We start from the raw sequence: 15,259 nt of genomic DNA, 5'->3' as shown, positions 1-15,259 counted from the left end.
ATAATCTCGTGCTCAACCACATTAGTAAGACCTAAAGTCCCATCTTTGAAAAATTCTCGTCAAGCAAGATGTTAAGAGAATTACGTTGTTCTACAGACAGATCTACTACGTCACAGACAATATTCATTTGACAAACAGAAGGCTCATTTGAGAAATGCCACTCATTACGGCGCAAGTCAGGGACGATACCCATTTTCGTCCAGAAATCAATACCTAAGATCAAAGGATGGGGAAGGCTTGGCACAACCAAAACGTCGACAACGCAAAGTCTATCTAGCATGCACATCGGCACTGGTACTCGACCTAAACTCTACAAGAGTGTCCATTGGCAAAGAAATTCCTAACCAGACTGACCAACAACGGTAACGTTAGCACCGGAATCAAGCATTCCTAAAATAGTTTTCCCTAATATGATGATTTCAAGATAAGGGCATTGATCTTTATCAGCATGAGGTATGACATAATCGAGTAATGCTCTATGAGCAAAAACATGAGTCGTCGAACAATGCAAAGAGGTGGAGGTACTATTATAACCGATTAGTTCCTCCTGTGATCGTTTCCCGCACGAGGTGAACATTCCGGGCACGTGCAAACGGTGGGGTGTAAGCTAGCTCGCGTCCGTGGTAGGATACCACACGTGCACCCTGGGTAGCGCTAAATGAGCTAGAGCGAACAGGCGACCAAACTATCTCTCAGATCTCCTGGCCTATACACAGAAACCTCTTTCCCCAATGAGAGGCGCACATCAGCAAACCACAGGCTCTTTTAAGGGCCCAATGACTAGAACTCTCGGGCCTATGTCCGAATTTGCCAAATAAACATAGAGGGCATTAGCCGATCAAAGAGTGAAATTCTATCTAAGTTGTTAACCTCGAACGATGTCGACCTGGTAGTCATTCAGGAAACTCATGCTGCAGATGAACAACATCTAAAAACCAGAGGAAAAATCCCCGGTTACGACCTTCTGGGAGCCACTTACCATCACGCTTATGGCAATGCCACATACGCTCGACGCAGCATTGAAAATTCCCATCTCATATCCTGTAGCACACAGAACAACATTCACTCCGTGGTAACAAAGATTGGAGATATACATATAACAAACATTTACAAGCCTCCAAAAATGCTTTGGCCACCACAGGTTACAGACTTGCGCCCACACCCAGCTGTCTACCTCGGAGACTTTAATAGCCACCACCAGGAATGGAAATATAGCAAAAACGACGAAAATGGAGATACTCTGGTGATTTGGGCAGAGAGAAACCAACTTTTTCACGTTTTCGATGCTAAAGCCAAGGCCACCTACAGGTCCGCTGCTTGGAAGCAGGAATACAACCCTGATTTGTGCTTTGTGACAAGAGACCAGTACCATAAAACTGTACCAACTAGAAGAAAAGTGCTCGACAACTTCCCTCATAGCCAGCACAGACCCATTATTTACGAAATAGGTATCCAAGTTCCACTAATCACATCTGTCCCTCGACCACGCTGGAATTTTGGCAGAACTAACTGGACCTCCTTTGCCATTGAGCTTGACAAGTGCCTCCGCTGGATTCCGCCGACGCACAAAAATTACGATAGGTTCATTGGTACCGTCATCTCTTCTGCTAAGAAACATGTTCCAAGGGGCTATCGCAAAGAGTACGTTCCTGATAGCGACCGTCCCTATCAACAATTCCTTGACAGCGGCGACGGTGAGATAGCAGATGAACTCCTCCACAGCCTGGACAAAGCTAGAAGGGATAAATGGACAAGCACAGTCGAGTCACTGGACTTCAAAAAATCGAGCCGCAATGCGTGGTCTCTTTTAAGAAAACTAGGCCCAACTGCCCGCCCTAACACTGATATCCACCCAAATAAAGTCGCCTCCCACATAGTCAATACTTCAAGGGGGAAAAGCATCAAGCAATTCACGACTAACATTAAGAAGCAGCTGAAGTACCTAAAACTGACCAGCCCGGAAGAATCAACATTCTCCTGCCCCTTTACTATAGAGGAAGTGAACACAGCAATCAAAGACACAAAGAGCGGCAAAGCACCTGGACTGGATGGCGTCCACCCAGAGTTTTTGATACACTGTGGAAAGTCAGCAAGAACATGGTTGTCGAATTTTTACACCAGTATATTACAATCAGGACAAATCCCAAAAAAGCTGAAACAAACCAACATAATTGAAATCCTAAAGCCTGGAAAAACTGCCGACAAGCCAGAAAGCTACCGCCCCATTGCACTGCTGAATGCAATATATAAACTTCTTGAACGACTTGTTCAGTACTGTCCTGCCACATCCCAATAGAGCAGGCAGGATTTCGACCAGGGCGCAGCACAACAGACCAAGTTTTAGCTCTTACAACTTACATAGAAGGTGGCTACCAAAGGAAACTGAAGACCTCAGTGGCATTTATAGACTTGACGGCAGCATACGACACGGTCTCGAAGGATGGTCTGCTCTTCAAATTGCTAAAAGTAATCCCATGCAAAACAATATATCGACTAATGAACAACATGCTTAGTAGTAGATGCTTCGCGGTCTCCATGGGAAGTGCAAAAAGCTCTAATAGGACCCTAAACAACGGACTTCCACAAGGATCTGTACTCGCCCCAACTTTATTTAACCTGTACATATCAGATATGCCACCTACCCAAAGTCAAAAATTCGGGTATGCGGATGATTGGGCAATTGCAACCAGGGACAAGTCAATGAAAACTACCGAGCGCGTACTCACAGAGGACCTTGCGACACTAGGGGAATTCTTTAGGTCGTGGCGACTTAAGCTGAATCCGAACACCAAAATGGCTCACAGGCAGCTCCAAGTCTATGCTGACAACCACCTGCTAACACACAACACCACCCCAAAATATCTGGGAGTGACTCTAGACAGAACACTGTCTTTTAAACAACACCTCCAAAATACAGCAGCCAAATTAAGAACTAGGAACAACATAATCCTCAAATTATGCGGAACAACATGGGGTTCAAATGCTTCCACACTGCGATGCTCGGCCCTGGGGCTTGTCTACTCAACTGCTGAATACTGTGCGCCAGTGTGGCTGAATGGTGCTCACACAAGACTTGTTGACACACAGTTAAACACAACAATGCGGTTAATATCTGGTACAATAAAATCCACTCCGACCCAATGGCTTCCGCTACTAAGTTTTATACCACCTCCAGAACTACGACGGCAAAATGCCTTACTGAAAACCTTTAAGAAGATACAGAACAACCCTAACCTGCCAATCCAGAATGAAATTGCTGATGCCAACCGCAATCGCTTGCGTTCGAGAAACCCGCCAACGAGAACAGCCGAAGAACTGAGGGCAAACGACTTCCAGTTAAACAATCAGTGGAGCAACATACAGAATGAAGCCATCCCAGCTATCAGAGACATGCCCGGTATAAATACTACCCCTCCGGGATTTGGCCTACCACGGAAGGTCTGGTCCACTCTAAACAGAATAAGAACTGGGCATGGAAACTGTGCAGACTTCCGGTATAAATGGGACCAAACCCAAAGTCCCGAATGTGACTGTGGTGCAGAGAGGCAAACAATCCAGCACATTACAACCGAATGTCCTATAAGAAGATACGACGGTGATCCAGAGGACTTCCTGTACGCGACTCCAGCATCGATTGAATACATCTATAATTTAGATATTAAATTGTGACTTAATTATGTACTGTGTATATTTATGCCATACGCTTATTAAATAAATAAATTCCGGGCACGTGCGAACGGTGACATTTTGTCTTTTACAGCGAAAACAACGCTTGTTGATAGGAGCAGAAAAGTTGCGAAACGAATGACCGGGTTGATTGCAGTTAAAGCAAACCATTGAGGAAGAAGTAGCTTGAACAACATTAACCTCGCATATATTTAAAAACAATTCATGACAAATATGCAAGTTCTATAGTGATCCGCACGAAACTTCTTAACCTCAAGTTTTAGACATTCAGCCTAAAGTTCATTAAAAGAGCTTACAATTGGGAGTTGCATAACGTAGAATGGAGCCAAATTCCTTAAAATGATATCAATCTGAGTGTTGATAAAACAACCCAATGCCCTCGCGAACCCTGAAACGCGGATATTGCGTTAGACGTGACAACGTCTATCGCCTCCCTTGATCACGCTGCATAGACGTGACTGACCGCCCCGACGGCGCCTGTTTTTCCAGACATGCGTTGCGCGCAGTTAGTCAGTCGACCGCGACCGCCCTTGACGATAGAAAAGTGAAAATCGCCCTATCGCTAAACCCCCCTTTAAGCCCCTTTCACTCTTAATATTCCCTTATAAGTCGGTGTCCTCTTTAAACCAGCCCCTCAAACGGTTTCTTTCGAGGAAGTTTAATCTCTATTTTAACGCAAATTGTGTTTGTGATTAACTCAAATAAACCGATTGTTAAATGCCTTATCTTGTACCGTCGTCGCGTTGTGACAGAATATAGTTTGTGTTGTGTTAAACGGCTATCATTTAAAATAAACCAGCCCCGCAAGAATACAGTCCACACCCCCAACAAATCAACCCGTTAGATGGTGGTGAAGCAAGGATACGTTTCTCCCCCATTGTTTGGTCCATAGCAGCCGGATTGTTGGCCGTTTTGCCTATCAGAAAAATTGTAAAACTCCTCAACGCATCGTAACGTTTGGTTATTATTACCAAATCAGCTTGCTTGGTACTGAATTGACGCCGACGGAGACGCTCGGACGGAAGCAGCTTCCTTCGGTCTTTGAAAAATTACCGACACGAGTTTGGACTCGCTTTCGTCGCGGTTAGACAGGACCGTACTTCAGAAATTTGGTGAGACAATTCCAATTTTATAAAGTGTTGTGCAATACTTCGCGTTTTGACGTTATTTCGGACGTAACGGAAAAAATTCGTATGTTCATTTCGCTGTTTTGAAAAATCAATTCAAGTGAATACTTTTAAAATGTCTATCAATTCGCTGGAAGATTTAAAAAATCAAAGAGCCCATTTAAAAAGCTCGATAACTAGGATTTGTAACTGGGTAAACTCCAACAAAGATGTTATCAAAGATAAATTTGAATTTCAAATGCGCGCTGATAAATTAGAAAAAGTATTTTCGGAATATAATGATGTTCAGAATTGCATCGAGACGCTTTTACTTGAGTTACCTGTTGATCAAGGAGATCATGCTGAGGATAGAGATGCTGTAGAAAGTAAATATTTTAAACATTTATCAATAATTCAACATGTAATTGAACAATTATCACCTAATTTAAATAATTCCGCTGTAACCTCGCATATGTTAACAAATTCTAATTCTGTGTCAAATATACCGTCTGTTAAATTACCAGAGATCAAAATCAACCAGTTTTCTAATAATCAAAGTGATTGGGCGGCCTTTTATCAGCTGTTTGATGCGCTAATTATTAAGAACCCTAGTATAAGTGACATTCAAAGATTTTTGTATCTAAAATCTTGCTTGAAAGGTGAAAGTTTAAAACTTATAGACTCCCTCAGTGTGACGAACGAAAATTTTGAAATCGCGTTGAAAATTTTAAGAGACAGATATGAAAATAAGTGTTTGCTTTTAAACCATTTGTTGAACTCACTATTAGACTTGCCAACTATAACAAAATGTAATGCGCAAAATTTAAGAGACTTTGTAGTAAATTGTAAGAAAAATATTGAATCTTTAAAAAAATTAAATTTGTCTGATAGACAACTGTTTGAACTAGTTTTGATAAATTTATTCCAAAAAAAATTAGACTACACTTCAAAGAAACTTTTTGAGGAGGAAAAAGATAAAGACAAAAACGAGTTACCGACTTTAGAAGACTTCTTTACATTTCTTAATAGCCGCTGTGTTGTCCTCGAAAATTTACTCGCTTTCGAAAACAAATTCGTAAAGAAAAATGAAAGAACTAGTTTACATACAAATAATAACCCTCAGAATTCCAGAAATCAAAGTTCATGTATCTATTGCACCAAGGAAGGTCATCGTATTTATACGTGCTACGGATTTAAAAACATACCGATGTCTGAAAAACAGGAATTTGTAAGGTCAAATAATATTTGTTCGATTTGTTTAGGCAATAGACACGTTACTGAAAATTGTCGATCAACGCAGAAATGTTTTATCTGTCAAAAATCCAGTCATCATACCCTTTTGCACGTGTCAAATGCTCCCAAGCCTGTGCCTCAAACTAAAAATTCAACCTCTCTTCAACAAACATTCACGAGCACCTCTAGGAACTCGCCCCAAACCTCTGACGTGAGAAAAAATCAATCTCTTTCACACGCATCGACATCAAGAACTAGTTCTCAAATTCTATTAGCCACGGCTTTAGTCACAGTATACTCGAAAGAAGGAACTCCTATTCAAGTCAAGGCCCTATTGGATTCTGCCAGTCAAAGCTCCTTCGCGACTGAACAGTTAGTTTCAAGACTCGGGTGCCAACCATTCAAAAAGATATTGTCCATCTTCGGAATTTCCGAAAATTGTGTTGCGTCGCATAAAATGGTCAACATCTTTATTTACTCTGATGTCAATCCTGATGTGAAATTTAAGGTCACGTGTGCTGTCCTTAAAAAGATCACTTGTAAATTACCCCAAGTAGAAATTGATGTTCAATCCTTAAGGTTACCGAAAAATATCCAACTCGCAGACCCATATTTTCACATCCCCGAAGAAATAGATATGCTCATTGGAGCAGATCTGTATTACGACATTCTCGATGAAGGATTAATTAAACTAGGATCTAACCTCCCAGTACTTCAAAATTCCCACTTAGGCTATTTGATAGCGGGAAGCGTTCCATCGGTGACTGCTTCACCCAGTGTTACCACCAATTTCACGACCAGTGCACACGGAAAGGTCTCCTTACTCGCTCAAACCACTGAATTAGAAAAAACTATCGCAAAATTCTGGGAACTGGAGCAAATTCCGCCCAAGACCTTCCTGAATGAAGAAGAGTCCGCTGCCGAAAAAATATTCACTTCAACTACCAAGGTCTTAAAGGATGGTAGATATCAAGTTTCTATTCCTCTAAAAACTCCCTCAGAATATGAGAAACTCGGAAATTCCTTTTCGAATGCATCGAAAAGATTTATTAGTCTAGAAAGAAGATTCGAAAAGGATCCCTCTCTCTTCTTAGAATACAAAAAATTCATCGATGAATTTGTGCAACTAGGACACGCTAGGAACATCCCTTTAACACTAAAAACCCCTGAAGGCCACAATAAATATTTTATCCCTCATTTGTGTGTCTTGAAAGATTCGAGTGTGACTACTAAATTAAGAGTCGTTTTTGACGCTTCTTGTCCCACTTCTTCTGGAATATCTCTAAACGATACAACCATGAAAGGTTATCAAGTACAACCGGAACTCTATGATATACTTTGCAGATTCAGAATTTTTAAGTTTGTATTGACTTGTGATAATTCAAAGAGTTTTCTTAATCAGATTCCTGACGCATCAGATTTGACTCGAAACATGAATCTAGATGGTTCTCCAAGCAAAATTCTCGGTCTGACTTGGAATTCTGTATCTGATTGTTTTTTAATTTCGACACCGCAAGGCCCCTTGGAAGGTCCAATAACTAAAAGAAAAATTTTGTCCACGATAGCTCAGTGCTTCGACCCCCTCGGTCTCGTTAACCCCGTTATAGTTAGAGGCAAAATTCTCATGCAGAAGCTTTGGCTTCAAAAATCAAATTGGGATACTGAAGTTACAGAAGAATCGATAATCCATGAATGGACTAACTTCTGCCAAAATCTCTATAAACTTAATTTTCTCAACATACCCAGACCGCTCTTTTTAGACAGTCCCGTCAAGATCCTTGAAATACATGGTTTCGCCGATGCTAGTTCGAAAGCTTATGCTGCTTGTATCTATTTGAGAGTTATGTACTTTGATAATGCAGTCTCTGTTCGTCTTGTGTCTTCCAAATCCAGAGTCGCTCCTCTCAAGTCACTGTCGCTTCCAAAATTAGAACTATGTGCCATGTTGCTCTTAGCCCAATTAAATGAGCGAATTGTGAATGCTTACTGTAAAAAACTAGATGTTTCTTCTGTCAATCTTTGGTCAGATTCCCAAATTGCCCTAAGTTGGTGCAAATCGCACGCCAGCAGGTGGAACGTATTCGTAGCCAATCGCGTATCTCAAATTCAGGAGTTGACACAAAGCTACTGTTGGAGACATATCAAATCTGCAGACAATCCTGCTGATATCGCTTCTAGAGGTTTAGCTCCTCAAGATGTTCTAAAATGCGACCTTTGGTGGAATGGCCCCAAGTTCTTATTAAATCCCGAGTTAAAGTTGGAAAAGTTTGATATTGGTTACAAATTATCTGATTTACCCGAGGAAAGAAAAATCGCTTTAGTAGTCCAAGGCAAATCTTCGGTAAACAACTTTTGGCAACAATTATTCACAAAATTCTCCCGATTCTCTAAGTTACGCCGCACTTTTGCCTATTGTTTACGCTTTGTCCACAATTCTCGAAACCAAAATAAACTCTCTGGTCCCCTCTCGGTACAAGAATTGAGTTGTGCGTTAGAAAAAATTATAACTATTATTCAAGAAGAAAACTTCTCCAAAGAAATCTCCGATATCAAATCTGGTAAGCGGATTTCAAATAAACAAATTTTATCATTGAACCCATTTCTAGATAATGATATTCTGAGAGTCGGTGGCAGACTTGAAAACGCTAACATTCCTTATGAGCAGAAACATCCCGCGCTGCTGCCTTCTAAAAATTATGTCGTCAAACTCATGCTTATTCAAGAGCACAATCGTTTGGGACATACTGGAGTACAGAATGTCTTGTCCAATTTTCGGCTTCGATTTTGGCCGTTAAATGCACTTCGAGAAATAAAAAAGGTGATCAGAAGCTGCCAAACTTGTTTTCGTTTTAGAGCTCAAGCTGCCCAGCAAATTATGGCTAACTTGCCCAAGGACAGATTGCTAATATCTCGCCCTTTCCAAAGGGTTGGAATCGATTTTGGAGGACCTATCATGGCTAAGTCGTCATCTCTCAAAAAAGCCCCTCTCATTAAAACTTACGTTGTCATTTTTGTGTGCATGGTCACTAAATCAGTGCACATCGAATTGGTTAGTGATCTATCGACCCAGACGTTTTTACTCACTTTAAAAAGGTTTATATCACGGAGAGGAAATCCATCTGTAATATTCAGTGATAATGCAACTAATTTCCAAGGATCTAGAAACAACCTCAAGGAACTTTATCAATTTTTCAAAAATAAGGACAATTTAAACTTCATCCAAGATTTTTTGACTCCTAATGAAATAATCTGGAGATTCATACCCCCAAGTTCTCCACACTGGGGTGGTATCTGGGAAAGTGCCATCAAAGGTGCTAAGTACCACCTTAAGCGAATTGTCGGAAGCTCAATATTGACTTTCGAACATCTAACCAGGCCAATAACAAAGATTTGTCCTCTACCGAGAGATGAAGCCCCTTTTTCCCATATTCACCCTTAAATCTCTTTATTTCTCCATACTTCCTCTTTTGAAGTGTAACTTCAACCGGGGGAGAATGTTGATAAAACAACCCAATGCCCTCGCGAACCCTGAAACGCGGATATTGCGTTAGACGTGACAACGTCTATCGCCTCCCTTGATCACGCTGCATAGACGTGACTGACCGCCCCGACGGCACCTGTTTTTCCAGACATGCGTTGCGCGCAGTTAGTCAGTCGACCGCGACCGCCCTTGACGATAGAAAAGTGAAAATCGCCCTATCGCTAAACCCCCCTTTAAGCCCCTTTCACTCTTAATATTCCCTTATAAGTCGGTGTCCTCTTTGGACTAGCTCCTCAAACGGTTTCTTTCGAGGAAGTTTAATCTCTATTTTAACGCAAATTGTGTTTGTGATTAACTCAAATAAACCGATTGTTAAATGCCTTATCTTGTACCGTCATCGCGTTGTGACAGAATATAGTTTGTGTTGTGTTAAACGGCTATCATTTAAAATAAACCAGCCCCGCAAGAATACAGTCCACACCCCCAACAAATCAACCCGTTAGATGGTGGTGAAGCAAGGATACGTTTCTCCCCCACTGAGTTTCTTCTGGAACATTGCCATAACGGCTAAACATAGTACTCATGCAAGCGAGATAATCCACAATTGTTTCGTTGGGACCTTGTGTACGTGATAAAATTTCCTCAAATAAACGAGACTTATAATCTGGTGGTAAATAATGCGAAATAAGAAGTTGACGAAGTTCTCTCCAATTTTGACACCTTTTAATATCAGACCTATACCAAAGTAGTTCTTCTACACGCTCTAAAAATTGTGTTACCGACATACTCTTGGGGTCACCCGAAAATTTGACATTGTGTGGCGCCGCACGTCCCAGACGTACCCGTCGTCGCGACCCTCCGCGCTACCGTGCATCAGACGAACCGCGGAGAAGTAGTAGAACCCCGACCGCAAAGGGTTGTGCAGCGACTCTCGGAAAACGCGTTTAATTTCGAATATTTCGTTGTCCACCCATAGTATTTTACTTGAATTCGGAATTACATATTTATAGTGACACATAAATTGTTTAATTTCGTGTACCCACAAACCCCCACCTTACAACATTTCATTTGTATACAGGCTGAGAACGACCAGATGCAAAAGACGAATCTATTAGAGTAGAATTCTTGGGGACGACATCCGAATTATCAGACGAAGAGTCGAATTCATCATCGCTAATATTTGTGGTAGACGAACCAACACGGAACAATGAGTTAAGCTCAAGCGAACGTTTAGCCTAAATACTTGGGCGAAAGCTTGACTTAACAATAAAAAGCCACAATCCAATGAGCATTTACATCTTTTATTGCTCCCTCTATTTTAGTCAATATTGGACGATCTCGTAGTTATTTTGTACACCAAGTTACTGTACACTTTACACTTTGCTTGTAGGAGTATTATTGGTATTGGTATTGGTATTAAAGGGGGGCGCCCTCGCGGGCGTCCAAGCACTTAGGCCACCAGATGGGCCCGTTGTGCCCCCAGGCCGCTCTAGAGGGCGTCCAGAATGCCGCCCCTCCTGTAGAAGGTCAGCAACTCCTTTAGCCCAATACCGTGCACTGAGTCCGGATCGATCAGGGCCGTTCCGAAGACTCCCAATCTTGCCCATGTCAAGGCAGGGCACTCGGTGAGCAGATGATACGGGGTCTCCTCCCCTTCCATGCACCACCACCTACACTCCGGGTCGTCTCCAATGCCTAGCAAGCAGAGATGCCTCCTAAGCCTGCAATGTCCTGTGTAGGCCCCTGTTAGTGCTCTACACTCCCTCCTGGTCAGTCTAAGCAGCTCCCTGGTCCGAGGAAGGGCGGGCCCATCCATCATAAGCCTCGCCTGCCTCATTCCCGGAGCAACTCTCCAGCCCCCCGCGGCCCGGTCTCTCGCCCAGGCTTCGAGAGCTCCCCGCCTCACACACGGGGCCCCCAAGCGGGGCTCTGGCCCTATATGCCTATGCGAGGAGCCCTCCCTGGCTAAGGTGTCCGCTGCCTCATTGCCCCGGACACCGGTGTGACCCGGGACCCAGACCAACGTGACCTTTCTCTCCTCGGCCACCCTCCTCAGTACCCCTTTGCACTCCTTTATCAACAAGGAGCGCGTACGCACTGACTTCAGCGCCATGAGTGCAGCCCTACTATCCAAGCAGAAGAAGACTGCTTCCGTAGTTGAGCCGAAGCACCTCTCTGGCCGCCATCCATAAAGCGAAAATTTCCGCCTGAAACACAGTGCAGTACTGACCCAGAGGGACCGACAAGCTTGATCCCGTTGTCTCGCAGTACGCTCCAGCTCCGGCCAGATCTCCCATTCTGGACCCGTCAGTATACCAGACAAGTCCATCCCAGGAGCCGACTCTGCCCTCTCTCCAATCTTCCCTTGATGGAAAGAGAAAGGTCAATTTATCAAAGAAGGTCATCTCGGGGATCATGACGTCACTCGGCATGCCCATGACTCCGCGATCCCCGCGACAGCCCTCTAAAATGTCGTACGGACCCCGATTGAAGGTTCCCTCCCTCCAGAGCCCGCAGCTCACCAGCCTCACAGCTGTCCTGGCCGCCTCCATCTGCACCCGATCCGCCAGAGAGGGCAGCCCCACCAGAGGCTCCAGGGCCCTCGTGGGCGCCGTTCTCATGGCGCCCGTTATGCAGAGGCAAGCCAATCTCTGCAGTCTGTCAAGAACTAGCCTTGCTCCCGCTCTTTTGGTCCCCGGCCACCATGCCACTGCCCCATGCGTGAGCATAGGCACCACCATGGTACCGTAGATCCACTGCATGATCTTCGGCCCCAGGCCCCAAGTGCCCCCTACCGCTCTCCGGCACGCCCACAGAGCTCCAAAGGCCGACCTGGTCCTTGATCTTATATGTTCCTGGAAGGTCAACTTAGAGTCCAACCATACGCCCAAGTACTTGACACTTCCGCTTGCAGAAAGAGGCACCCCATCCATCGAAATGTTGAGGTTGCACTCCATCTTCCTTTTCCTAGTGAAGATGACCATCTCCACCTTGCTAGGATTGACAGCCAACTTGCTGTCCAGGCACCATTGTGAGAATCTTGCCAATGCCCCGTTCAGGAGCCCCTGCATCCTCCTCACGTCCGTCCCCTGCGTCATTATCACAAGGTCGTCTGCATATGCCTGAGCATAGACCCCCGTGTTCTTGCCTCAGAATATGCAATATCTCGTTCACTACCAGGCACCACAGGAACGGGGACAAGACCCCGCCCTGTGGACAACCCCGTGATGAACCGATGGAGGCCTGCTCCCCACCCAGTCTTGCCTCGACCCTCCTGTCGGTTAGCATGGAGCGGATCCACCTTACAATGGCCGTCCCCACTCCAGTACTCTCCACCGCCCTGCAGATCGAGTACAGGGCCGTGTTATTGAAAGCCCCTTCGATGTCAGCGAACACGCACACCGACAGCCGTCCCGAGCCCATACCCTCCTCCAACCTGGAAGTCAGATGGTGAAGAGCTGAGCCCACAGACCCGCCACTTCGGTACGCATGCTGTGCTGGCTCTAAAGGGGCCTCCAGCTCCACCCAGTCCCTCAGATACCGGTCCACCAGCCTCTCCAGAGTCTTCATAATGAAGCTGGTGAGGCAAACAGGCCGGTACGACTTCGGGTCTGTGTAGTCACTCTTCCCTACCTTGGGAATGAACACTACCCTGCTGTGTCTCCACAGCTCGGGCACGTACCCCCTCGCAATGGAGGCCCTGAACAGGTCCATCAGCGGGCTGGTCAGGAGACCTCCGTCCCTTTGCAGCAGAGCCGGAAATACTCCATCCCCGCCCGCCGACTTGAAGGGGCCAAAGCTGTCAATAGCCCACCTCAGCCTACTATGGGTAACCACCCTCCTTGCCGTGGCGTAGTCGCCTCCAAGACGACCACCGGCTTCAATATTCCCCCCTGTGTCCGGATCAGCGGACCCTGGGAAGTGCGTGTTCAGCAACTGTTGTAGTGTGTCCGCTGGTCCCGCTGTGTAGCCACCGCCGGTCCTGCGGACCACCCCCAGTCTTCCCGCAGGGTCACTCCTGAGTACCCTAAGGAGCCTAGCCGCGTCCGGGGTATTCATTACTCCGTCGCAGTAGCCCCTCCAGGCCCTCCTCTGTGATGCCCGTAGTTCTTTTTTGTACCGTCTGCGGACCTCCCTATAGAGATCCCAGTCCGCACCTTGGCTGCTGCTCCTCGCTGTATTGAACAGCCTCCGCACTTTCCTCCTGAGACGCTCCAGGGAAGAGCTCCACCAAGGAGTCCTTCCCGCCCTATGCTCCTCTGTCTCAGGGCAACTATTCTCGAACGCCCGCGTCATAGCGGAGCTGACTCGGTCGGCGGCCTCGTCAAGTTTCCTTGGTAAGCCCCCTAGGCGCCAAGCAAGTTCCTCTCTATAGAGTTCCCAGTTTGTTTCCCGGGGGTTCCTAAATCTAACGGGTTCCCGAACACCCATCTCCAACCCAAAGGTGATGTATCTATGGTCCGACATAGAGTCTTCCCCACAGACACACCACCCAGTTATTTCCGGGAGCAGAGCCCTGGTACAAAGTGTTAAATCTATGACCGAGCTCCGACCCGTCGTGAAAAACGTGGGTTCTACCCCTCTGTTGGCCACCTGCAGCCCTGCAGGGGCCATGAACTCCACGAGGTCTCCCCCCCTTCTATTCGTTGCCGCGCTGCCCCACAAAACGTGGTGAGCATTGCTGTCACAGCCAATCAAAAGAGGAAGATTCGCCTCCTCGCAGTAGGAGACCAAGTCACTGATCTCCTACCTCTACCTCCCTCACGCCGTCCCGAGTGGGGGATCTGACCAGAGTTGGAACCAGGTCCCTGGACGCCTTATCCCTTAGGAAAAAGGCCTCCAGCCCAATGGTTAGAATACAGGCCCTGGGACCGCCCTCTAAGGAGTCGACACTATGCAGCATCGATCCTCCCAGAGATAAGCCCCTAACCCTTGATTTTACAATCCAGGGCTCTTGGATCAGTACAATAGATGTACCGCCCTCCGAAATTTTCCTGCATAAGTGGGCCGTTGCAGCCCTGCTGTGTTGCAGGTTAATCTGTAATATCCCCGTGAAGATGTTATTGCGGGAATACCACCTGCGGGTCACGATGCTAGCCTCAGCCCGAATCCGAGCCCGAGGTAGCACCTCCCTCCGCTTCCGCTTCCTGACTGGTGGACCCTGATGGGATTCCCCGGCCAACTTCCACCTGAGATACCTCCTCGGTTCTCGCTTCCTCGGAGGGCCCTCCGGAGGTCTCCTCCACAGAAGCCGTGGGCGCCGCCTCTCCGACAGGCCCGCCAACCTCCATGGACGAGCCCTCCTCGCGTGAGCCCCCGCGGCCACCTCATCCCCCTGCGGCCTCGGCGCCGCCAGGTTTACTTTTACCTGTGTCGCCAGGCAGAAGAGAAGTGAGCCCTTAGCCGTGATGGCGCTTGCCGATTTCTCGTTCACGCCCACCACCAACCTTGTGCCCCTTACATCCTCCGTCCTCTGCCAGACCCTCCAGGCACCGCAATCTAGGCCATTCTGAGCTGCCAGGCAGCGGACTAGTGCCTCATTCGAGACACCCGCCCCCAGGCCCGGAATCCATATCGCCGCCCTTCTCAGTCTCAATCCTTCCGGATCGACCTCCACCAGGTTTGCGAGGCCCCAGGGCCTGACGTTAATCAGCTCCCTGCGAACCCACTCCCTGGTTTCTTCATCCATCATCTCGATCAGGATGCGGCTCCTCCACAGCCTAACCGAGCGTATCCGGGGAGGGGTGTATTG

General features: G+C 46.4%; 1 protein-coding gene across 1 annotated transcript; it reads left to right on the top strand.

The window, feature by feature from the left end:
• The first annotated feature begins 2,631 nt into the window (after positions 1–2,631).
• LOC132697612 (uncharacterized) lies at positions 2,632–3,669 on the top strand. The gene has a single exon (XM_060663168.1). It carries the CDS (start codon positions 2,632–2,634, stop codon positions 3,667–3,669), a length of 1,038 nt encoding a protein of 345 aa, XP_060519151.1.
• Positions 3,670–15,259: the final 11,590 nt, after the last annotated feature.

Source organism: Cylas formicarius, unplaced genomic scaffold (genome assembly GCF_029955315.1).
Source record: "Cylas formicarius isolate icCylForm1 unplaced genomic scaffold, icCylForm1.1 PGA_scaffold_25__1_contigs__length_1324815, whole genome shotgun sequence".
Classification (NCBI taxonomy): domain Eukaryota; kingdom Metazoa; phylum Arthropoda; class Insecta; order Coleoptera; family Brentidae; genus Cylas; species Cylas formicarius.
This window is presented reverse-complemented; position numbering and strand designations above follow the sequence as displayed.